The sequence below is a fragment of the Neofelis nebulosa genome, chromosome 17 (genome assembly GCF_028018385.1).
Source record: "Neofelis nebulosa isolate mNeoNeb1 chromosome 17, mNeoNeb1.pri, whole genome shotgun sequence".
NCBI lineage: Eukaryota > Metazoa > Chordata > Mammalia > Carnivora > Felidae > Neofelis > Neofelis nebulosa.
Genome location: NC_080798.1, coordinates 44,638,631 through 44,663,104, shown reverse-complemented (window position 1 = coordinate 44,663,104; position 24,474 = coordinate 44,638,631). Strand labels below are relative to the sequence as shown.

At 40.5% G+C, this 24,474-nt stretch overlaps 1 protein-coding gene across 5 annotated transcripts in view; it reads right to left on the bottom strand.

Annotated features, from left to right (window-relative positions):
* Positions 1-24,474, bottom strand: part of TANGO6 (transport and golgi organization 6 homolog) — a 195,019-nt gene that overhangs the window by 114,122 nt on the left and 56,423 nt on the right. For 4 of the 5 annotated variants that reach the window (XR_009256223.1, XM_058709291.1, XM_058709292.1 and 1 more), the window contains 4 exons: positions 21,577-21,709; positions 18,965-19,153; positions 11,177-11,311; positions 2,413-2,922 (listed from right to left, as the gene is read on the bottom strand). Coding sequence is in view for 4 of the 5 variants with exons in the window: in XM_058709291.1 (XP_058565274.1) it covers positions 2,413-2,922; positions 11,177-11,311; positions 18,965-19,153; positions 21,577-21,709 (967 nt within the window). In the remaining variant the exon portion in view is untranslated. The remainder of the gene's footprint in view (positions 1-2,412; positions 2,923-11,176; positions 11,312-18,964; positions 19,154-21,576; positions 21,710-24,474) is intronic. The other variant, XM_058709293.1, reaches the window with a different exon arrangement.

Genomic DNA, 24,474 nt, shown 5'->3' with positions numbered 1-24,474 from the left:
AGACAGTGACATGTTAAGTTTAGGCCCTAATATGAGGGCCAGAGAAACACAGCAGCCATATGCCCATTTTTTTCCTGCTTGGGAGTCCAGGGGAAGGACGGGGGTATCTGTTCCACATTTAGTGATGCATCGTTTGCTGGCACAGTGAGTCTTGATACCAACTTGATGCTGCTGGTCCCCACATCTGCAGCATGTTAGGGAGAGCCGAAAATTAGTTTAATTGGAAAGAGGGCCAGGTTGGAAGGGGTGGGATCATGTAGGGAGTAAAGGAAGCTTAATCCAGGGTAGTGGCCATGGGAATAAAGAAGAAGAGAGAGAGAGGTATTTGACAGACTTCTTGGAAAAAGAATTGACAGGACCTGACCAATCATGCACAGAAGATGAAGGCTAAATAAGTTCAAGAAAATCCCAAAGACGTTCATAGCATTCACCATCTATTTGGTGTATGAAGGGATATCTTTGGTGATTGATTACTCAAAGGAGATACATAATTTGAGGCTTACAGTAATATTTTAATGGCAGCAAATCCTTGGCACATTAACAGGCCTTGGTTTTCTCATCTTAAAATGGGGATAATACCAATATTGCAGGTGTTGTGAGGACTAGAGACAATGTCTGAAAGGTATAGGACCAGGCTCAATAAACAGTGGTTATTATTATTATACTATTGATTCTAACACTTCAGTGACTAGAGATAAATGTTTTCAATCAGAATTATAACTCTTAATCTAATGGCTAAAGAATATGAAAGAGATGATAATTATGATGGGGAACCTTTTTTAGATGCTCATTGTGTGCTTATCTCTATAATTAGTGCTTTACGCAGACTTTTTTTTCAAGGTGTCAGCAGGCTCATTCATTCCCTCTTACATATATATATATATATATATATATATATATATATATATATATGTAAATGTATTCATTCATTCATTCATTTTAAGTAAGCTCTATGCCCAACATGGAGCTTGAATTCACAACCCCTGAGATCAAAGGTTGCCCGCTCAACCAACTGAGCCAGCTAGGTATCCATACATGACTATTTTATTTTAAATTTTAAATATTTTTCCTTCTTTCCTTTTGTTTCTTTTTTCAGGTTTTATTTTTATTTTGGGGGTGCCTGGGTGGCTTGGTCAGTTAAGCGTCTAACTCTTGATTTTGGCTCAGGTCATGATCTCATGGTTTGGGGGTTGAAACCCTGTGTCAGGCTTCACACTGACAGCTTGGGATTCTTTCTCTCTCTCTCTCTGTCTCTGCCCCTCGCCCACTCAGTCATGCTCTCTCTCTCTCAGATAATAAACTTAAAAAAAGAATTTCTTTTCAAGTAATCTTTATACCCAATATAGGGCTCAAACTCACAACTCCAAGCTCAAGAGTTACATGCTCAACAGACTGAGCCAGTCCAGGTGCCCCTAAATCTTTCAACATAAGGTGGGTCCTACTGTTATTACCCTCACTTTACAGATGTATAAATTGAGGGGGGGTGCATGGGTGGCTCATTCGGTTAAGCCTCTGACTCTTGATTTCGCCTCAGGTCACAATCTCATGTTCACAAGATCCAGCCCTGTGTGTGGCTGTGCACTGACAGCACAGAACCTGCTTGGGATTCTCATTCTCCCTCTCTCTCTGCCCTTCCCCCTTGAAAAATAAATACACAGATGTAGAAATTGAGGTTCAGAAATTTTAAATGACTTGTCCAAGAAAATGATCTGGGATTGGATCAGTAGTCTCTAGACTCTTCGCTCTTAATCTCTAACCCATACTGAGGTCAGGAAAATTACCACAAAAGGGAAAAGATCCCCAACCAAGTATACATTTTCTCCCACATACATCTCTCGTGTACAGAACAGACTCTTCACTGTGATGGAGGGAGAAGGCAGGAGTGAGGGGAGCCAGTTCTGCACAATTCCCCTACAAAGGGGGCCCAGAAAAAACAGGTGGCTTCTCTGGGAATTTGCTCATGCTCTGCCTTCCCCTTTTCTTTCCTGTTCAAGCTCAGCTGAGTGGTCTCAGGTGGTTATCTAAGTCTTTCCTGTGTCTACATCTTGCCTCCTCAGAACAATTACAATTTCCCTAAAGGTGGTCCAGGGCAGGGGCGTCTGGGTGGCTCAGGTGGTTAAGCATCCAACTCTCAGTTTCAGCTCAGGTCATGATCTCGCGGTTTCGTGAGTTCGAGCACCACATTGGGCTCTGTGCTGACAGTGCAGGGCCTGGTTGGGATTCTTTCTCTCTCCTCCTCTCTCTCTGCCCCTACCCTGCTCACACTGTCTGTCTCTCTCAAAATAAATGAATAAACTTGAAGAAAATTAAAACAAACCCAGGTTGTCCAGGGCAGTGCTTGGTACATAGTCAAGGCTCCCAGAAAGCTGCCCCACTCTGCGTGCATCTGTTTTCCCAGTATGTTCTACTTACCTTGAGAAGCTTCTCTTGCATCTCAAGGGCTTTTGCTTCTCTCTGCTCTATCCAGCAGGAAAGAGTTCGCAGGGCAGCAGCCCGCGTTGGAATCTGAGGATCATAAGCTGATAAAATAACCTCCTGGAGCTGGTCTGTGGTGATGCTTCCAGACTTGTGGTTTGTAGTAGTTCTGGACGCACTGACCTCCTGAGCAATGGGTGGAGTGTGAGATTTCAGGCCCATTTGCCTGGATTTCTCCCGGCTTTGCTGTTGTTCGAGGTCAGACCCATTACTGTTCTTTTCATGACTGGTTTGTTGCTGTTCTTCTATTTTCCCTTCTGGATCCTTTCTGTTCAGGGTACTTTGGGCAGCCACACTGACAGCATCGGTGGAAAACGCCCCATGGGTCGAGATGGTGATGCGGAGATCGGCAGCGAGCTCTTGGATGACAGGGTCAGGGTACACATTGGAGACCTTCTCCAACAAAGGCAGCAATTGCTTCAGGACAGCGAAATCACCTGACTTCAACTACAAAATGAAAGAACAAATGCCAAACCCAAATTAATATAGCAGATGTTAATAATGCCTAAGCACAAGGGAACATATTCTGAGTAAGATCTTATTCATGGTGTAATCAGCATAGTCTAGCACTCAGTAACTATTGTTGAATAATTATAGCTAACACTTATTAAATACCGTGTGCAGGTATTTTTCTGAGTTAAAAATAAACTAGTGATGTACATGATTACACTTAATTTTTAGTGGGAATTTAGTGGGAACCTGGTGGGAAAAACATGATTATCCTATGGTTTTAATTTGTATTAGCCAGACTACCAGTGCTATTAAGCATCCTTTCATGTTTTTTGGCTGTCTGCATTGCTTTTTTCTGTGAACACCCTGTTTACATCCTTTGGACCCACTTACCTGTTAGACTGTTTGTCTCTACAGCTATTCTCACCATCTCAGGTTTTAGTACCCAGACATATGGTAAAATCATTTTCCAGATTATTATATTTTGACTTTTATTATCTTTTTTACTGCATTATTGTACTTTTAACTTCTATGTACCTTTTGCTATAAAAGATGAGTTAATATTAGCAACTTAGTGCCTGACACATAGTAAGTGCTATGTAAATGCTTTAAAAAGAAATACAATAAAAAATACGCACATATTCATATCCCTATAATCTAGTTATGATTATTATCTATATTATAAATGGGGGAAATGAGGCACAGAACAGTTAAATAATATGTACAAGGTCACACAACCGGAAGATGGTGATATATGAATTCAGTAGGTCTGGCTCCAGAGTCCACACTCTTACCCAATACCCTACAGAGTCTCACTTGAACAAATAAAGCAGTTTTTTTTTTTAATTTTTTTTTTAACGTTTATTTATTTTTGAGACAGAGAGAGACAGAGCATGAACCGGGGAGGGGCAGAGAGAGAGGGAGACACAGAATCTGAAACAGGCTCCAGGCTCTGAGCAGTCAGCACAGAGCCCGACGTGGGGCTCAAACACACGGACCATGAGATCATGACCTGAGCCGAAGTCGGACGCTTAACCAACCAAGCCACCCAGGTGCCCCTAAAGCAGTTTTTTTTTAATGTTTATTTGTTTTTGAGAGAGAGAGAGCATGCATGAGAGTGTGGGGAGGGGCAAAGAGAGAGGGAGACAGAGGATCCAAAGCAGGCTCCGCACTGACAGCAGAGAGCCCCACACGGGGCTCAAACCCACAAACTGTGAGATCATGACCTGACCTGAAGTCAGACACTTACCTGACTGAGCCACCCAGGCACCCACAACTAAAGGAGTTCTTAACTACATTTTCTAAAATGGCTGGTCAGCATACAAAGGCATCATAGGTCTGGAAGGTATCGAGACAATAATTGGCAAGAAGGAATTTTTCCTAGAAAGTGAGAGTGAAAATTACATAAGATTTTATTCTCTCCTGCAGCTTTGTTCTATAATGCCATATGCCTTACTAGGAAAAGTGTATGTGCAGGCAGTAGAGAAATGAGAATCAGTGAGAATCTTTTTCTCTTTGAAAACACTAGAAACATTATCATATGAGGCTTCATGAGCCCTTGATATTTGAAAACCTTGCAAGTCTTAAAATCCTTTTTAGAACAAGGCAGGGTATTTATTACTAACTCATTCACTCGTTTCATTACCCAACCAACCAATCAACCAACTGCCTGTGTAAGATCTATATAATATTCTCATTTAAACTCTAAGTCTGCAGAACTGTTACTGTTTATTTTCCCCATCACTTTCCTTCCAAGTAAATAAAAACTTGAGGTTTATGTCAGGTTTGTACCTATAGAATTTCACCACACACACCCCTCAGATTCCTTTGTTTAAACATTAGGAACTCAGGGGCGCCTGGGTGGCTCAGTCGGTTAAGCGTCCGACTTCAGCTCAGGTCACGATCTCATGGTCCGTGAGTTCGAGCCCCGCGTCAGGCTCTGGGCTGATGGCTCAGAGCCTGGAGCCTGCTTCCGATTCTGTGTCTCCCTCTCTCTCTGCCCCTCCCCCGTTCATGCTCTGTTTCTCTCTGTCTCAAAAAGAAATAAATGTTAAAAAAAAAATTAAAAAAAAAAACATTAGGAACTCTACAAAATTGACAGAAGGTAAAATTTCTAGCTTTGCAGAGTATGTTAACCTATCTGCATGTGTACGACAACTGACTACTGCATTGTTACTATATCTTAAAGGGAGAAGAGGATATGTATGTCCAGAATAAAAATTATGTTATCTGAGTAAAAGGTCAATTTTATCAGGAATCTGTAGAACTGGGAGAGATATTTTAGTAATAGAGAGTGATAGATATTTAGATAATTTTGTGAGTATTACCATTATGCTAGACTTCAGCTCGTGCCTCTGTAGCATTATGGGCATTTGTTTTTTCTTTAAGTGTCTGAAATGGGAAAATCTATTTATAGCAGGAGTGTATGGCCTCTTTTTCATTTCTATTGTACACAACAATTACTTCTTAAAAAAAAAAAAAAAAAAAAAGAGGGGCGCCTGGGTGGCTCAGTCAGTTAAGCGGCCGACTTCGGCTCAGGTCATGATCTCGCAGTCTGTGAGTTCGAGCCCCGCGTCAGGCTCTGTGCTGACCGCTCAGAGCCTGGAGCCTGTTTCAGATTCTGTGTCTCCCTCTCTCTGACCCTCCCCCATTCATGCTCTGTCTCTCTCTGTCTCAAAAATAAATAAACGTTAAAAAAAAAAAAAATTAAAAAAAAAAAGATAACTAGACCAATGGAACAAAATAGAGAAACCAGAAAGAGACCTATATAAATATAGTCAATTGATTTCTTTTAAGTTTATTTTTTTAATTTAAGCACAGTTGCCACACAATGTTACATTAGTTTCAGGTGTGCAACACAGTGATTCCAATATAATCAACTGATCTCTGCCAAAGAAGGAAAGTCAACACAATGGAGAAAAGACAGATTTTCAACAAATGGTGCTGGAACAACTAGACATTCATGCAAAAAAAAAAAGTGAATTTAGACACTGACCTTACACTATCACAAAAATTAGAGAGAGAGAGACAGAGCACGAGTAGGGGAGGGGTAGAGACAGAGAGAGGGAGACACAAAATCTGAAGTAGGCTCCAGGCTCCGAGCTGTCAGCACAGAGCCCAATCCGGGGCTCGGACTCATAAACCACGAGATGACGACCTGAGCTGAAACCGTGAGTCAGTGGCTTAACCGACTGAACCACCCAGGTGATCCTAAATGGATCATAGATTTAAATGTAAAACACAAACTATTAAATTCCTACGAGAGAAGAGAAAATCTAGATGACCTTGGGTATGGCGCTGACTTTTCTGATAAAATACTAAAGAAAAAAGTCCATTAGAGAAATAAGTGATAAGCTAGATTTCACCAAAATTTAAAATTTTTTCAACTTTTACTCTGCAAAAGACAATGTCAAGAGAAAGAGCAGACAAGCCACAGACTAAGGGGAAATATCTGCAGAAAGACACAGCTGATAAAGGACAGTGATCCAAAATACACTAAGAACTCTTAAAACTCAACAATAAGAAAACACGCAAGCAACCCAATTTACAAATGGGCAAAAGAGCTGAACAGACCCTTCGCCAAAGAAGATACATACACATACAGCATATGAAGAGATGCTCAGCATCATATGTCATCAGAGAATTGCAAATTAAAATGAGATACCATTATATACCTATTAAAATGACTAAAATCCAAAACACTGACAACAGCACAGCTGGTGAGGATGTGGGGCAAGAGGAACTCTCATTCATTGTTGGTGGGAATGCAAAATGGTACAGTCACTTTTGCAAGACAGTTTGGCAGTTTCTTACAAAACTAAACATACTCTTACCATATGTTCCAGCAACTGATCTCCTTGGTATTTACCCAAATGACATGAAAACTTCTGCCCATACAAAAACCTACACATAGATGTTTATAGCAGCTTTATTCATAATTGCCAAAACTTGGAGGGAACCAAATGTCCTCCAGTAGGTGAATGGATAAATAGATTGTGGTACATCCAGACCATGGAATATTATTCAGCACTAAAAAGAAATGAGCTATCAAACCCGACATACATGGAAGAACCTTAAATGCCTATTACTGAGTGAAAGAAGCCAGTATGGAAAGGCTACACAGTATATGATTCCAAGTAAGTTACATTCTGGAAAAGGCAAAACTGTGGAAACAGTAAAAAGATCAGTGGTTGTCAGGGGCTGAGGGGAGAGAAGGGTGAAGAGGCAGAGCACAAAGAATTTTAAAGGCAGTGAAACTATTGTGTAAACAATATCATAATAATAGATGCGTGTCATTACACATTTGTCAAAACCCATAGAAGTGTTCAGCACCAAGAGTAAACCGTAATGTAAACTGTAGGCCATGAGTGATAATGTGTCAATGCAGAATCAAAGACATAATAAATGGATCACGCCAGGGCAGAATGCTGATAGTGGGGGAAGCCGTGCTCTCTGGGGCAGAAGGTCTATGGGAAATCTGTGTAACTCCTGCTCAATTTTGCTATGCACCTAAAACTGCTCTAAAAAAGAGTCTATTAATAAAATACCCAACCATCTTTTCTTCCAGTTTTCAAGCTTCTTAGTCATTGTTGGATTCATCTTATTTGAGCGAGTAACTTCCCTAATCACCATAGGTGTAGGTGGATTCTGAATCAAATAGTTTACAAGGCAATTAAAGTTATGCATTCCTTCAGTTTCATAAGCCTACAGATTTCCCACTATGAGAATAATTAGGGAAATCTAAGACTACAGGTGCCAACTATTTTGTTCATAGATGTTCAAAAAAATGTTGAGGTATAAAGTAATATTCACTTAATTGATAGATGAGAAAACAGAACCACTAAGTAATTATTAATAATTTTTCAAGGGTCACCGGAGGCCATATCAAAGTTGAGAATTAAACATAAAGCCCTCATTTCTACTCCTGTCACTGCTTCTCATCACAGATCTCATATCCAGACTTCAAAATTCTGTGTAGAAGGCCTGAGGCCTGAAGGAGCAGCCCGCAGGTGAGTGACAGATTCCTTTATCTGGCTGCCTCTCTTCCAGGATCTCTGGAAGGCTTCAGGAGTGGAATGGGCAGAGCTCTGTCAGCCCACCTCTATGATTTATTTCAGGGCGTCAAGAGTGAACCAGTTAGATGGTGAGTTGTTCTGAATTTCTGCAAGCTTTCAAATTTAAGAACTGGGGAATGGACTGGTAGGGGTGGGAGGGAGCACACCTGCTAAGGGAAGCATATGAGGACCAAAGTGACAGCCAGAGGACAGCATGCATACACTGAAAAAGCCCCACAGGAGGCTTTACAAAGCTAGCCTAAGGGGCATACGTCTCCTCATCCGGCCTTACTCTGCTCCAGTGAGAATCACTACTTTGGGAGAATCTGAGGGTTTCTTCCAGCAATAAAATGCTGACCTAATTCCATAAAATATTTATGTGTATTCTTTATGTACTCATTTCTATATATCACCTATGTTTCTCCAGATACTTTGCTGAATAGTTTACATGTCCAGTTCTCATCTGTGTCACTGAATTTATTTACAAGTGGTATTTTAATTTTGGTTCTAAGTCAGCATGCAGGATGCCCTGTTTTATAATAAGCCGCACATAAAGATACTAATATGAATCTTTTTTCAAAAACTTAAGAATTCATCAGATTTACCACAGCCACTAGAAGGTAAGCTCCATGAGGGCAAAGAGGCACATGATAAATACTTCTTTTTTTAAAGTTTATTTATCTTTGACAGACAGAGAGAGCAAGGGAGGGGCAGAAAGAGAGGGAGACAGAGAATCCCAAGCAGGCTCCACACTGTCAGGGTGGAGCCCAATATGGGGCTCGAACCCACCAACCATGAGATCATGGCCTGAGCCGAAGTTGGATGCTTAACCGACTGAGCCACCCAGGTGCCCCAATAAATATTTCTTGAGCGAGTTCACTCTATGATACTCTCAGAAAATATGGTATGAGACCTCAGTATTCGGGTTTGAGTCCCAGCCCCACCACCCTGACCCTCCAAGCTCAGATCAGCTCCATGCAGTGGTGCTATAGGGGACACGGACCCTGAAACATCATCAAGAAACTTTACCAACATCACACTTTTACTGACGACCAACCTTGAAATTTAGAAAATGAGTTTGGAATTACACTTGTCTTGTTAGCAGTCTTAGACCTACACTTTCTCTAAATTGACTCCTCTTCCTAGATACCGTGCTCTAATAATCATCTTAATTACATAAATTAGAAAGGAAAGAAAGAAAAGTTTAAATGCTGTTAGATTCTGTTTCATCAGCTAAAACAATGAACTCTAATCAGAGATTGATTTAGTATAATCTAGACTCTGAAGCAAAAGTCCTAGCCTGACAATGACCATCTGAAAACATAATTAAGAATCATGATTTTTTTTTTCTATTACAAGGACAGAAAACCCAGAATTACTATAGAAGCCCCTTATGAATCCATGAGTCAAACAGAAAAAAAAATTAAGAGATCTAGGGCAAAAGTACAGGGTGACATGTTTATGTTCACTTAAGTAAATGCAAAGTCAGAGGAATCCAGAATGTCATCAGTGAGTCAGGATGGCTCATGGAAGGGCAGAGACAGGTAAAGGATGTACACTTGCATTAGCTAGGTGAATCGTCCTTAAAACATGACTAATTTACATAGCCAGTCCCCAAACAACGGGCTTCTAGAAAGGGAAATGGAAATATCTGCGTTCTATTTTCCATTTGGGATGTGGTACAAAATTACAGGTGTTAAGTAAGAGAAAAGAAAAGCATAAAGACCATACTCTCAACTTATGGAGACAAAGACTATTCTTAATATTCAACCAGAAAAACAAAAACCAATCAGGCCAACCAAATCCAATAATACAACTTAATAAAAACTAGTCCACTGATGAACCCCTCCTTGACAATTTAATGGCAGGGATATAGTAGGACTTCAGAAAATGAACCAAAAATGTTTTCTTCAAAGTACATGGAAAATATAAAATTTGGAGTGCTAAGTACATCTACCAAGAAATGGGCTTCACATTAACAACAGACCCAAATAAAATTCCTCTTCCCCTTAAGGACAAGCTTTGAAAGGACACAAATTCTAATATATCACAAATCAGTATCAGATTTGAATCTTCATATTAAAAAATCCATTCCCAGAGGGTTCTCCACTCATTGCTACGAGTCATGACCTGTCTGATTTTGGGTCAGATTTCATTACATTTGCATCAAGCTTATTCTGCCTTCTTACAGTCTCCTAACATACACACATGCCCACCTCCCTTCTTGTCCGGCACTCCTCTGACTCTCGGTCTCTGTAACTCAGCTACACACTGGCTTCTGTTAGTGTTTAAATATACCAGGCTCTTTTCTGCTTCCCAGACTTTGTATGTGATGTTGTCTTTTAATGATTTTCCTCCATCTGCACCCCGCACACTCCCAAGCTCCTATTCACTGTTCAAATCTTAGCTCAAACTTCTACTTCTCGGTAGAAACTTTCCCAGCCTAGGCTAGATGTTATGTTCTCTTGATACCCTCCTCTTTTCTTTTCAGGCACTTCATTCAATTCTAAGTATATCTTCTGAAGAGTTATTTAGTGTCTGACTCCCTCACTGGCTGTAAGCTTCATGAGGGTAGGGACCACGTTTGTTTTGTCCACAGCAGTATTCCGAGACCCTTAGCTCAGTGTCTGGCACATAGTGGTAAGCAATAAATATTTTTCAAGTGAATGAATTTAAAAATTACAAACTAAGTATATAAAAGATACATGCACGGGACACAAAAACTTTAACAGGCCACATGATGTGGGTTGAACAATGGATCCTGTGCTAAAACAGAACTATTCCAAACAGATGGAGTCCTAAGCAATCAGGAGGTTATCCAAGTTTTCCCCCAACTACAGCAGTGGGGACAAGGGCTGAGTTTTGGAAAGCCCTCGGAGTAAGGGGCAGAAAACCTAGCATTCGCCACAGATGCAAAACACTGTGCCAGGTATTTCCAAATCGAGCTTGTGCCGGGTCAGAAAGGGCCCTGCTCTTCTGACAGTGAAGTCTGAGCAGGGGACGGGGTGGAAGTGGTACAATCTTCTCATCCTCTGCTTTGGGGAGCATTCTCATTAGCAACCTGACCTGTTTATCCTAGTCCTCCTGAGCGCAGCCTCATTCTGTTTTCTCACAAGGGTGAGAAGGGAAGCAAGAGGTTTCTCTCTTTCCTCTTCTCTCCTCCCTCTGTCCAGGTGGGGCTCATGTGTGCCACTCACCTGAACAGCTCCTCCCAGCATGACAGCCACCAGCCCCATGGACATGCTCAGCGTCTGCGATTCCACGGTGCTCTCTGCCTGGTGGGCCAAGCTTGCACACGCTCGCTGCAGGGTTGCTGCAACAAAGTCCACAACCTACACAGAAATAGAATTTAGAATCAGTGAGGAATAAGAAAAACAATCTCAAAAACCTCTTTACATCCTATGTCCACATCCTCACCTTCTTCCTCATCAACACATGAAGGCAAGAACCTGCAAGCACAGGCATGGTGCTCAGTGTCTTACACGCACAGTATCACCTACATCTCACGTCAGCTCTAGGAGGTCAGTGTTTCTGTCCTCATTTTTTTTTTCCTAAGGTAAACTCTACCCTCAATGTGGGTCTTGAACTCACAGCCCCACGATCAAGAGACACATGGTCTACCGACTGAGCCAGCCCAGATGCCCCCGTCCTCATTTTTTGATGAAGAATCTGTGAGCTGCTCAAGCCCATACAGTCAAGAAATGAGAAAGCCCATTTATACTTTCCCAAATGATTTAATATACTAATCCAACTTCCTTGACTTTTCATGAATTTTTCCAGGAAATTAAAATGAAAAATAATTTGAGACTTTCTGACCATCTTAAAGGGTCCTAAATCTGCTTCTCCTAATGAGGCTTCCTCAAGGACTCCCCTGCCCCAACCCAGTTATGAAGGTCTGATTCCAATAAGCAGAGAATGGGGGAAAAGGCATTCAGTTTTATCTAGAATAGAGTCCTCAAACAATCAATACAAATGATCCAGCGTCATTTTTTTAAGTATCAAATATTTTTAAAGGATTCAGATCATTCATATATAAGATTTTATACAGCATTTGGCTAACAATTAAGCTTTAAATGGAATTAATTTGGTCAACTTCATTTTAGCAGCACTTGTATTAATCACCTTAAGTAGAAATACCTTTGAATAAAAGTGATCATACACACATCCGTGCTTGCGCACATACACATGTGCATGCATGCACACACACACGCATATTTAGGATTAATGGCTCAAAAGGGAAAAATCATTTTGAAAGTGGTACAGCTGACATAGGTCATAATAAGCCTCTAAATACCATGCAAGCTTGCATATTTAAATCTCTGGGCAAATCACATGCTAGGCTAGAGTCTTTATTGCAAGCTTAAAGTAAGGAGAATGGCTTGTTAACACTTGTCTTTGGAGCAAGGCAGGAAACTAGAAAGGTTATTAAAAGTTCCACTTACTGAAATGAACAAATGCTGGTTGTGGCAATTTTCACCACTCTCTCAAGCCTGAGACTTCACTGATATTAGAAGTTACAGACACTGGCCTTTCTAGAGAAAATGCTACATTTCTAGAGAAAATACTTGGGTCACCTATTTTGTCTCTGAAGAGTTTCCTAAAGCACCCTTTGATTATGGGAAGCTTCTGCTTCAGCACAAATGTACTGTTAACTTGCTGGAATAGAACTATCTAGACTTTCCACTTTTTGTAAGTCCCTCTTTGCTATACATTTTTTCTTTCTTCTTTTTTTTTTTTTAGATTCCACAAAACAAGTAGTATGATCCTATTTTTGTCAAGAAAGAAACTATGGGGGCACCTGGGTGGCTGAGTCAGTTAAACGTCTGACTCCTGATTTTGGCTCAAGTCACCATCTCACATTTCGTGGGTTCAAGCCCTGCATCAGGCTCTGCGCTGACAGCATGAAGGCTGCTTGGGATTCTTGCTCTTTCCCTCTCTCTACTCCTCCCCCACTCATTACCTCTCTCTCCGTCTTTCTCATAATGGACAAATAGGGGTGCCTTGGTGGCGCAGTTGGTTAAGCATTCAACTCTTCACTTCAGCTCAAGTCATGATCTCACAAGTTCGTGAGTCAGAACCCCACGTCGGGTTCTGTGTTGACAGCGCAGAGCCTGCTTGGGATTTCTCTCTCCCTCTCTCTCTGCCCCTCCTCAGCTTGCTCTCTCTCCCCATCTCTCTCTCAAAAAATAAATAAATAAACATAAAAATAATTATTTAATATGTTTAATAAATAAACATAGGAAGAAAAAAAAAGAAACGATGTTTGTATACATGTAAAAAAAAACCCCACAAAAAACAAAAAACAAAATATCTGGGAGCTGTTAATTGCAATTTGATAGCCAGCTGTTACTGTCACCCCTGAAGTGCCCTGCAAGCTTTTTTCTTGTAACAGCAAAACCGCCATACCCATTTCCCATTTGGACAACAGCTCCTCCCTGCTTCTACTCATTTCCTGTGACTGGTGGGGCTACCAGCCACAAAGATAGGTAAGAAACGGAAGCGTGTTCTAGAATTCACATACGTTGTGGAGAGGAGGAGAGGTTTTTACTTTCCACTTAAGCATTTTTGTGAAGTTACATCATCTAAAAAGCCGAATATTCCTGCAAGTTTATAATGGAAAATAGCAGTGCCCTACCGCATTTCTCCCTGTCTATGGCTCTACAGAGGCAGCCACTTTTAATAGTTTAGGTGTTTAACAAGAACATAAAGCATGTACTATGTACCAGGTACTGCTCTGAACACATTACAGATATTAACTCTCTTAACCTCCCGATCACTCCCTGGAGCTGTATAAACCTGCTGCCGGCATTCTGGCAGCCGAGTGGAAGCGGGCTGAGGCCTCGCTGTTGAGTCTGCAGACAACAACCTAATCCTCTGCTTTTTCAGTTTCCTGCCGCCACCCAAGTTCAACGTTGCCCAAGAATATTCCTCCAGTCTTCTGCTGAGGAGGGGAGGTGTCTGCACAAAGTTGAGGAAGGAATCCAGGAGTCTACCGAAGCTTGCAGAGCCTTTCAACCTGTTTTAAGCTCTAAATTCAGCTTTATCTTTACAGCTTAATCTAGCACCTCCAGTCTTTCTACTGTTCTGGAAGCAGAAGTAGCTTTTTATTTCCCTAAATAAAATATTAACAGCTTTATTGAGGTATAGTGCTTTCCTTCTTGACTTCTCCCCTGCAGGCACTTAAGTTTTCTGAGTTGCTAAATCAGCTATTATTTTCCAGTTTCCAAATGGTGTTATTCTCTTTTATCTGCTATCTCTCCTCTCCTGCTCTGTTGGCCCCTGTGGTTTCCAGAAGGAGCACATAAACAAATGCGTTCAATATACTATCTTTAATCAAAAGTCCATACTTAAATTTTGCGCTTCCTTGTGGTTTAAATGCTTTTACAATGAGCATGCGTTAACTTATGTTAGAAGTGTTTTTAACATATGAGAAAGAACGATCATATAAACCACTTCTACTGTGCCAAGTACAGCGATCCAAATACAGAAAGGTGTAAAGGGTGGTGATTTTCTGAAAGGGCAGAAGAAAGGAAATCTTGCTCATTCCATTCTATTTACACTGGCCTTCTTGCTAAGCCGTCCATACTTAGCTGGAACACTCTTCCCTGCAGTATCTCCCTGGCTCCCTCCTTCCCCGCTTCCAGATCTTGGCTCAAAAGTCATTTTCTCAGTGAGGCTTTCCACAACCACTCTACTTACCACATGGCCTCTACATCCCCTTTCTTTGATTTTTCTCCCTGGAATTATCACCATCTAACACTCTGTGTGCTTCTGCTCGTTTGTTGTCTCTCCCCCAAGTGCATGTGATCCCATGAGGATAGATATGTGTGTTGTTCACTGCTGTGTCCCTCGTACCTAGAAGTGTAGGTGGCACATAGTAGGCCTTCAGTAAATATTTGTGGAATGAAGGAATTTGGGAGTTGGTGCAGGGCACTGTATCTGTACAAAGACCACTGAATGCCTCAGTTCTCTATCTTCTTGTACATCATCTGCCAACACATTTTATTGAATTTTTAGTCTTTTAGCCATAAATACTTTAATACACATTTCTAACAAGGAGGTGTTTTGTTTTGTTTTGTTTTGTTAACATAACCACTACATCAGGGGTGCCTGGTTGGCTTAGTCGGTAGAGCACGCAACTCTTTTTAAATTTTTTTTTTTTTTAACATTTATTTATTTTTTTTTTCAACGTTTTTTTTTATTTTTTTTTTATTTTTGGGACAGAGAGAGACAAAGCATGAACGGGGGAGGGGCAGAGAGAGAGGGAGACAGAGAATCGGAAACAGGCTCCAAGCCATCAGCCCAGAGCCTGACGCGGGGCTCGAACTCACGGACCGCGAGATCGTGACCTGGCTGAAGTCGGACGCTTAACCGACTGCGCCACCCAGGCGCCCCAACATTTATTTATTTTTGAGACAGAGAGAGACAGAGCATGAACGGGGGAGGGCATAGAGAGGGAGACACAGAATCTGAAACAGGCTCCGGGCTCAGAGCCCGACGCAGGGCTCGAACTCACGGACCGCGAGATCATGACCTGAGCTGAAGTCGGCCGCTCAACCCACTGAGCCACCCAGGCGCCCCGAGCACGCAACTCTTGATCTCAGGGTGGTTAAGTTAGAGCCTCAAGTTGGATGTAGAGATTCTTAAAAAATAAAATCTTAAACACACACACACACATGCACACACACACACACACACACACACACACACACAACTACCATACCATGATTATACTCAATAAAAATTCCTTAATACCTTCTATTACTTGGCCCATGACTGTTGCAAAAATGTCCTCATAGCAACTGGTATGTTTGAATGAGAATCCACACACTGCATTTGGTTGAGGTGTCTCTTAAGCCCCTTCTAAGCTAGGGAAGCCCTGCATCTTTTCTATGCCATTTATTTGGTGAAGAAACTGGATCATTTGTAGTGTACAATGTCTCACACATTCTGGAACTGGCTGATTTTGCTTCCTTATGGCACTAACTTGCTCCTGTACCCCGAGTTTCCTTGGTTAGATTCAGGTTCACATTTTATGGACTTTGGTTTTTTAGTTTTTGTTTGCTTGATTGTGGGGTTTTGTTTGTTTGCTTTTTGGGGGAAGAACCCTTCTCAGGTGGTGCCACATACTTCCTATTTCATTACATTAGGAGAACACATCATGTCTGCTTACATACTTCTGGTGATGTTAAGATGAATCACTCCATTGCTGAAATATTTAGGGGAACATAAACCACTATCTACATTAACCCTGAAATCCACCAAAAATTAGAAGGAGGATAGAGAGGTGGAAATGTAGGTAAATATGTGCTAAAGCAAATATAATAAAATGCTAGGTGATGGGTTTACAGGTATTCATTATAAAATTCTTTCAGATTTGAAGGTTTTCACAATAAAATGCTGGGGAAAAAACCATCAGTTGTTTTGCATGTATTTGACCTAATTACATTCATTATACCATACCCCTAATAGTTTCAGCAGACATTGATTACCACCTAGATCCATTATTTCATTAGAGGATTGCAAAATATAAATTTGTAGGTCTCTTTTGGAATATTTTAGCTGTGATTCTTACAGAAAGAAAATTTTTCGTTCATCAACTATTTGGTTACATTGAAATACAGTGCTGACAGAAAAGGCAAGATACATGTTTTGCGATCTTTCCTTTTATTTATCAATTTACAGAATAATGAGTTGATGTCCTAGCGACTTCCAAAGATACTCAAAAGGGATTTTCGGGGTTGGGGGGGGTGACTCAGGTTTTTATAACTTTGATGTGTTTCAATCCATTGCAGGCATTATTCTTTGTAATGCTCAAAATGCCCTAACCATGGCCAGTAGGAGATCTTTCACGTTGGCTCCTGAGTGCTACTCACATGACTTCATTAATCTCAGATATCTTCCTTTTATTCAGGTACAACAAGATGTCCTGAGGCTTACAGTGTACAATACCTGCCCTAGACCTTGAATGAACCTTTAATCCAATGAGCTTTCTGTTCTTTCTGCAGGACATGATATTTAGAAACCATAATCTGGCACTAAGGATGTTTATTGCTGCTAGGTTGTCTACTTCTTGACATGGACAGTGGAATGAGCAAGGAAATATCTATTTTTTAAAAAGAAAAACCTGTGTGATCGCTTTGGCAGCACATATACTAAAAAAGAAAAACCTGTGAGTTCATACTAATACTTCCAACTGAAATTCAATATTATAGTGATCTTTCCTTTGATTTTATATTAACTTTTTTTCTCATAGTGAAAATCTTGGTTTCTAATGATATTAACAAAATTACTTATAACAAGTATTATTTATAACTTATCCATATGCGTGTATATTTCAAAATAAATACTAAAATTACCACTAGCACTAAAACTACTAAGTGTAATTTTTTTGTGTGTGGTTCTTTTCGTCTTGATACATTTTAACCTTAGCTGAAGGATAATTTAATGGGACAAATCACTTTCGTATCAGCCTAAAACCACTGTTCCTTAATTAGAAGCAAAGGGAGCTAAGTGCAAGAGCTCAAGTAATAGAGTATTCAGGCCATTTTCCCTTCCAACTAGCATCTTGAGACAAAAACGTAGGATCTGGGTGAAAAAGTCTTTAGGGAGCTGATACAAACACAGGAGAAACAAATCAGCCTAATGGGTAACACAGGATCAGTGAACTGAAGGAAGAGGAAGCCAAGAAAGAAATCATGAACATAATTCTCATTAAACAGGCATGATAAGTTGGAGCTGACAGACAGCTGCAAATTTTCTCAGCAGGAGCTATAGTGAAATGCTGCTTAGCAACACCCGAAGGCGGATGACAATGAGGACGGTACAAAGAGCTGAAGAATCAGATTTAAGTGTGACAATCATACCATCTTACAACTGACTATTCACCAGCAGAGGAACAACTCATTCTGTAATAATGGTAAAATATGGTGACTGCACTGCCTACACTTTATCACTTTTATTTCTTTAAAAAAAATTTTTTTTTTTTCTGTTTAAGTAGGCTCCATGCCCAGTGTGGGGCCCGAACTCATCACCTTGAGATCAAGAGTCACATCCTCTACTGACTGGGTCAGCCAGGCACTCAATTTATTTCCTATTTTTAAAAAAGCTGGTAAACATAATCTCTGAGCCAATAAAATTCAGGCACTGATTCACATAGTTACACTACTCTTGAAACATTTAAAAAAACATCTTAAAACTTCATAGGCTGTTGTGGAGATAGGCTGTTAGGTAGACCTATAAAATTTAAAGTGATCTTATTATCATTAGCAATTTTTTTTTTCAAATTTAAGTTTTATAGGCGTGCCTAGGTGGCTCAGTCGGTTAAACATCTCACTTTGGCTCAGTTCATGAATTCGTGGTTCATGGGCTCGAGCCCCACATTGGGCTCTGTGCTGACAGCTCAGAGCCTGGAGCCTGGTTCAGATTCTGTGTCTCCCTCTCTCTCTCTGCACCTCCCCCGCTCTCTCTCTCTCTCAAAATAAACATTAAAATTTTTTTTATTTTAAGTTTTGGAATCATGCTCAATATTTGATACATATTAGAATCATCTATGAAGCATAAAAAAATACAGATGCCCAGGCATTAATGCAGACATGCTGAATCACAATCTCTACAAGTGGGCCAGGCATTCGGATTTTGAAAAAGACTCAGAGAATCGTATTCGCCCCCAAACTTGAAAACCCCAAACTTGATACAACACATAAAGGTTTACAACAATTCTCAGAGCTTTCTGTACATGAGAATCACCTCAGGAGCTTGTTGGACATGCCAGCTCCCAGAATCTCTCAAAGTGTTGATCCTGTCAGTCTGCTGTGGGCTCGGTAATCTGCATGTTTAAGCAGCATTCCAGGTAACGCTGAGGCAAGTGTTATCAAACCATACTCTGGGCAACATTTTTTTAAAACATTTTTGGGAAAGCATGTAAAGAAACCAAAAGAAACAAATACTACCAGCCTGGGATCTGGAATGTGGCAGCCACTGACCTGAGTGATATTTGTGAATATCTGCTCAGACATCCTCTCGCACAGAACGGCCAACAGCTGTAGAACCAGCAGCTTCTGGCCCTGGCCTTCCACAAGAGTTTGGTGCTGTTCTAACTCCAAGACGCTTTTGCTGGAGAAGGGTTTTGTTTTTAACTCTGTCTCATTTTCCATGGCCACATGAGTCAATTCCTATAGCGTGGAAGAGAAGAGTCAAGAAAAAGTCTGTAGAAACAAGGGCTTCACAAACAGTGGGAAAACTGTTTCAAGTGTATGTTTAAAGATCTAGTCTATGTTCATTGCAGCATTATTTATAATAGTGAAAATCTGGAAACAAATAAATGTCTAGGAATAAAAGAATGGATAAATAAACTGTATCTACTATACTGTAGCAGTTGAAATAAATAAACCAGGTATATATGAAAATCAAAAGAGAGAGGCCTCAAAAACAGTGTTGAATGAAAAATGGAAGTTGTACAATAATATGTGTATTATGATATCATGTATATAAAGATTTAAAACTTCATAATAAGGGGTGCCTGGGTGGCTCAGGTCATGATCTCGTGGTTTATGACTTTGAGTCCCCTATTGGGCTTGCTGCTGTCAGAGCGGAGTCCACTTCGGATCTTCTGTTTCCCTCTCTCTGTCCCTCCCTCACTCACGCTCTCTCTCTCAAAGATAAATAAAACATTAAAAAAAAAATTTAAGGGGCACCTGGGTGGCTCAGTCGGTTACGTGTCCGACTGCGGCTCAGGTCATGATCTCACGGTTCATGACTTCAGGCCGTGCATTGGGCTCTGTGCTGACGGCTTGGAGCCTGGAGCCTGCTTTGGATTCTGTGTCTTCCTCTCTCTCTTTCCCCCACCCCCACTAGTGCTCTCTCTGTCTCTCTCTCTCAAAAATGAATAAACATTTTGTAAAAAAAAAAAAAAGACCCCTTTGTTTAAAAGAAAAAATTTTAAACTTCATAATAAAAAAACATACATATACAAAGAGAACTAGTTTGACAGACTTACTTTATCAGTATTTTTATGACGTCTACCACTAGCCCTATTGAACCAAGACCTCAAGCCAAATAACATTTCCAAACCCTTTCTAGGGATTATTAAATGCTTTAGTACCTTCTCCCCTAAGATATTTAGAACTAAATCTCTACTAATAGACAATTCACTGCTGTGGGTTTTACAGGCTCTTCCCCTATACTTTACATCGTCAATTTCCTTGGGAAGGGGAAACCTTAAGTTCCTTAACAATTAATGCTTTACCAAAGTAACTGACAGTTTAGAGCAATGGGTTCCTAACTGCCTGGGAAATTCTGCTCCCCAGGGGGCATTTAGCAATGTGTGAGGACATTTTTGGATGTCGTAATTGGGGAATGATACATCTAGTGGATAGAGGTCAGGGATGCTACTAAACATCCTGCAAGGAAGCACAGGAAGTCCCCCGCCTCCCAACAAAAAATTATCCAGTCCCAAATGCCAATAGTATCAAGGTGTAGAAACCCTGGTTTATAGCAAAGCCCTTTGATTTTTGTTTTTAAACAATTTTTTTTTAATTCTCCGATTAAGAACACATCTTCTTGGAATGTTATTTACAATGAGTGGCTAAGGAACACCTGGGTGGCTTAGTCAGTTGAACGTCCAGCTCTTGATTTTGGATCAGGTCATGATCTCATGGTCGTGGGATTGAGCCCTGTGTCAGGCTCAGTGCAGAGAGTGGAGCCTCCTTGGGATTCTCTCTCCCTCTCTCTCTCTCAAAATAAATAAACTTAAAACACACACACACACACACACACACACACACACACACACACACACACACAGAGTGGCTAGGTAAGGGGAAAGAATGTGAATATAGGAGTTGAGAAAAGCACCAAAAAAGTGGCCCCTACTTCAAGTTCTAGGAGTGTGTTAGTCCTGATTCTCTCCTTGCATTCCCCCATAACCACACCAACCTTAAACTCCAGAGACATTCTCTTAGAATAGACACTTTACTCAGGGAAAATAATGGAGAAGGCAACACGGGAGGACAGAGAATCAGAGATCACTCTGTTTACAGTCTCAAACAGTGCAAGTAAGGAGTACAATATGGGGTACAAGTTGCTGTCAGAGATTAGAGCAAGAGGAAGCACAACCATCAGCACTACAAACAGACCTGAAGAAGGTTTCAGGTGGTTACAAAACGAAACGAGAAAGGCAGGACTGCTAAATCTCCTTCCCAAATATCTGACAAAACAACAGTCAGAAAGGATAAGGGATTACTCCATAACTGTAAAACCTGCTATTAACTTCAAAAGAGTTCTTACTGTCAACACAGAGCAAAGATTAACCCTTTCATAGATCAATAGCTATGCTTTGGTCATCTCTAAAAGCTCAGGGCAGATTACCTCAGAAAATAGTTAGATCATATGTGTACTGCTGAAGGTAAGTTTTTTTCTCTTTTTATCAACCCAAAGGCTGCTAAACAATAAACTGCTCTTACATCCTCTAATTATTTCTGTTAGATTAGGACCTGAATTTAAGGGGTAAAATTACGATGACCCTGAAAATCTGAAGGGGATCCTGGTATTGCCCTGAAATCAAGATGACCATGTCCTTACCATGCGTAGTTCTTACCTGCAAGCAGAAGATGAAGAAGTCACCTGCCAAACCACACTCCTGGCAGTGGGATAACAAGTCCCCAAGGTGCTCAACCCGGCACTGCTCTGAGGACACCTTCTGGTACAAGGCTTCATCCTCATCTTCGTCACTGCAACATGGGGAAAGATTGATCTTGGCAGTGTCACCCGGAGATATTTGTTTTTGGAAACTCAACAAAAATCTTCTGAAGTAACATGGTATCGGGGCGCCCGGGTGGCTCACTTAGTTAAGCCTCCAGCTTTGGCTCAGGTCATGACCTCATGGTTCATGGGTTTGAGCCCCACGTGGGGCTCTGTGCTGACAGCTCAGGGCCCGAGCCCACTTTGGATTCTGTGTCTTCCTCTCACTCTGCTCCTCCCCCACTAGTGCTCTGTCTCTCTTTCTGTCTCTCTCTCAAAAATAAATAAACATTAAAAAAAAATTTTTAATTTAAAGTAACATGGAATCTTCGTATGGTAAATCACTAGAAAGATATCAAAACTTTGTGAAATTATTTTCCTCTTTCCCCATGCTGAAAAGGTATTTATTCTCAGAAGGGAGGATGCCGTGTCCTACATAACATACACTAAGTGGGGAAAAGATTCATGAAGGAAGTGGCTTTTAGAATAGATGTTCAGGGGGCGCCTGGGTGGTAAGTCAGTTAAGCGTCCAATTTAGGCTCAGGTCATGATCTCGTGGTTTGTGAGTTCGAGCCCCACATCAGACTCTGTGCTGACAGCTCAGAGCCTAGAGCCTGCTTCAGAATCTGTGTCTCCCTCTGCCCCTCCCCCACTCACACACACACACACACACTCTCTCTTTCTCTCTCAAAAATAAACATTAAAAAAATGTTTTTAAAAGATGGATGTTGAGGAATTCTATTATTTCAATAAACTGAAAGAGCAAGAAGGAATAAAGTATAGGTTGTATGCAGATATTCTGGTTCTGGAGGAAGAACAGAAAGAAAGAAGTCTGCAAAGCAAGGTCAGATCACAGAGGGCCCTGGATGCCATTCAAAGAAACTCAGACATTTTTTTGATGAGCCACTGAAGGTTTATGGGCAGTAAGGAAAAGACACTATCCTTACAGAGGGAGATCCAGTCAGTCTCAACTAATAAGAACCGATGAGTTGAAATATGAACAGGCATAAAGGCTCAGAAAACTGAGTAGGCCAAATTTCTAAGTAATAAAATATGGCTAAGTTATTAAAAGCAGTGTTATGCTTTCTGCAAAAAGTGTCAAGAAATTTCTCATGAGGTACTAAGGCTTTTAGTTTCAATTCATATGGTAAGTGAAAAAGCCAAGATACAATATTATCGTACCATATCATGGAAACAAACAAAGAGGCACAAGATGTACTAGAAGACAAAACACTAAAAAAATGTGAACAGTGAACAGGATAGTGGTTACTTTGTTTTCCTCTTTATGCTTTTTTGTATTATACCAAGAAGGTATGTTACTCTTACGATTAAAGAAGGAATAACATTTTTTTCAGACCAAACGGAGAAAAGAATGATAGATGTTGCTTCTTCTCATTGAAAACTACAATTATTAAAGTTTATTTGGCCCCATCCCATTGGGCAGTAAGTCCCAATTTGGCAGTTCACTAATAACATGGCCTTTATATTCCTCTAGTAGAATGAATAACCTATAAACTAAGCCTAAGATTACTTCCTACATTTTCCCAGAATCTTCCAGCATCCTTCAGATCAGTCATGTTATCTCCACCACATTTTACGTTAGAAAAAAAAAAGCTGAGGGGCGCCTGGGTGGCGCAGTCGGTTAAGCGTCCGACTTCAGCCAGGTCACGATCTCGCGGTCTGTGAGTTCGAGCCCCGCGTCAGGCTCTGGGCTGATGGCTCAGAGCCTGGAGCCTGTTTCCAATTCTGTGTGTCTCCCTCTCTCTCTGCCCCTTCCCCGTTCATGCTCTGTCTCTCTCTGTCCCAAAAATAAATTAAACACGTTGAAAAAAAAAATTTAAAAAAAAAAAAGAAAAAAAAGCTGAAATGGATAAGTGTCACTTGTAAGCTTCTGTGAACCATCCTGTCAAAATGAAGTACTATGTTCAAATACTTTTTTAAAAAAGAGATGACAACAATTAACTTAAGAAGCTCTATTCTTAAAATTTCAATGGTAAAGAGTCCATTCTGAATACTGTAGCTATATTTAGTTCCAGAAAAATAAAAATAAAAATAAAAAAGATCATGAAATCTAAGCTGCTCTTTTAGTGTTTCTTTAAACAAAGCTTTTAAACTGGGGCTTCTGAGCAGAATGACAGGGAAAAGGTAAGTGGTGATACTGACCTGCCCTGAAGGGACTAGCACCACAAGCAAGATCTTTAGAACAAAAGATAAAATCACACACACACACACACACACACACACACACACACCTCTGATACAGTGAATGCTAACTTTTTGGAGATATGGAGTGTCTTTAAGAATCAAATGAGAGCTATGGACCCTATTTTCAGAAAAAAATTCAGGTTCGCACATAAAATATTTCTTGCGTATAATTTCAGAGGGACTATGGACCGCTACAAGTCCATGGAGAAACCCCAAGTTAAGCATCCATTGCTTCTGGAAGTAAAGACTCATTCACTACTGCCTATTCAATTTTTGCCTACCATGAAGAGAAAAACTGTTAATTTTGACATATGTGCACTAAGATATACACTAGAGACTTGTTAAGATAGCAATTAACTTTAACTACTGATAAGTCAAATACTATAAAATTCTCTACATAGTCACTAAATTGGTCCCAGATTAAACTCTTCCAAAGTGTTTTTAAAATAAACATGTTGAGAAATTTTAAACTCAGTTCAGGGGCATAGTTACAACTCTAAAACCTACTAGAGCTCAACAGCTCTTGGGAAATAAGTAGCTTGTGTTTGTA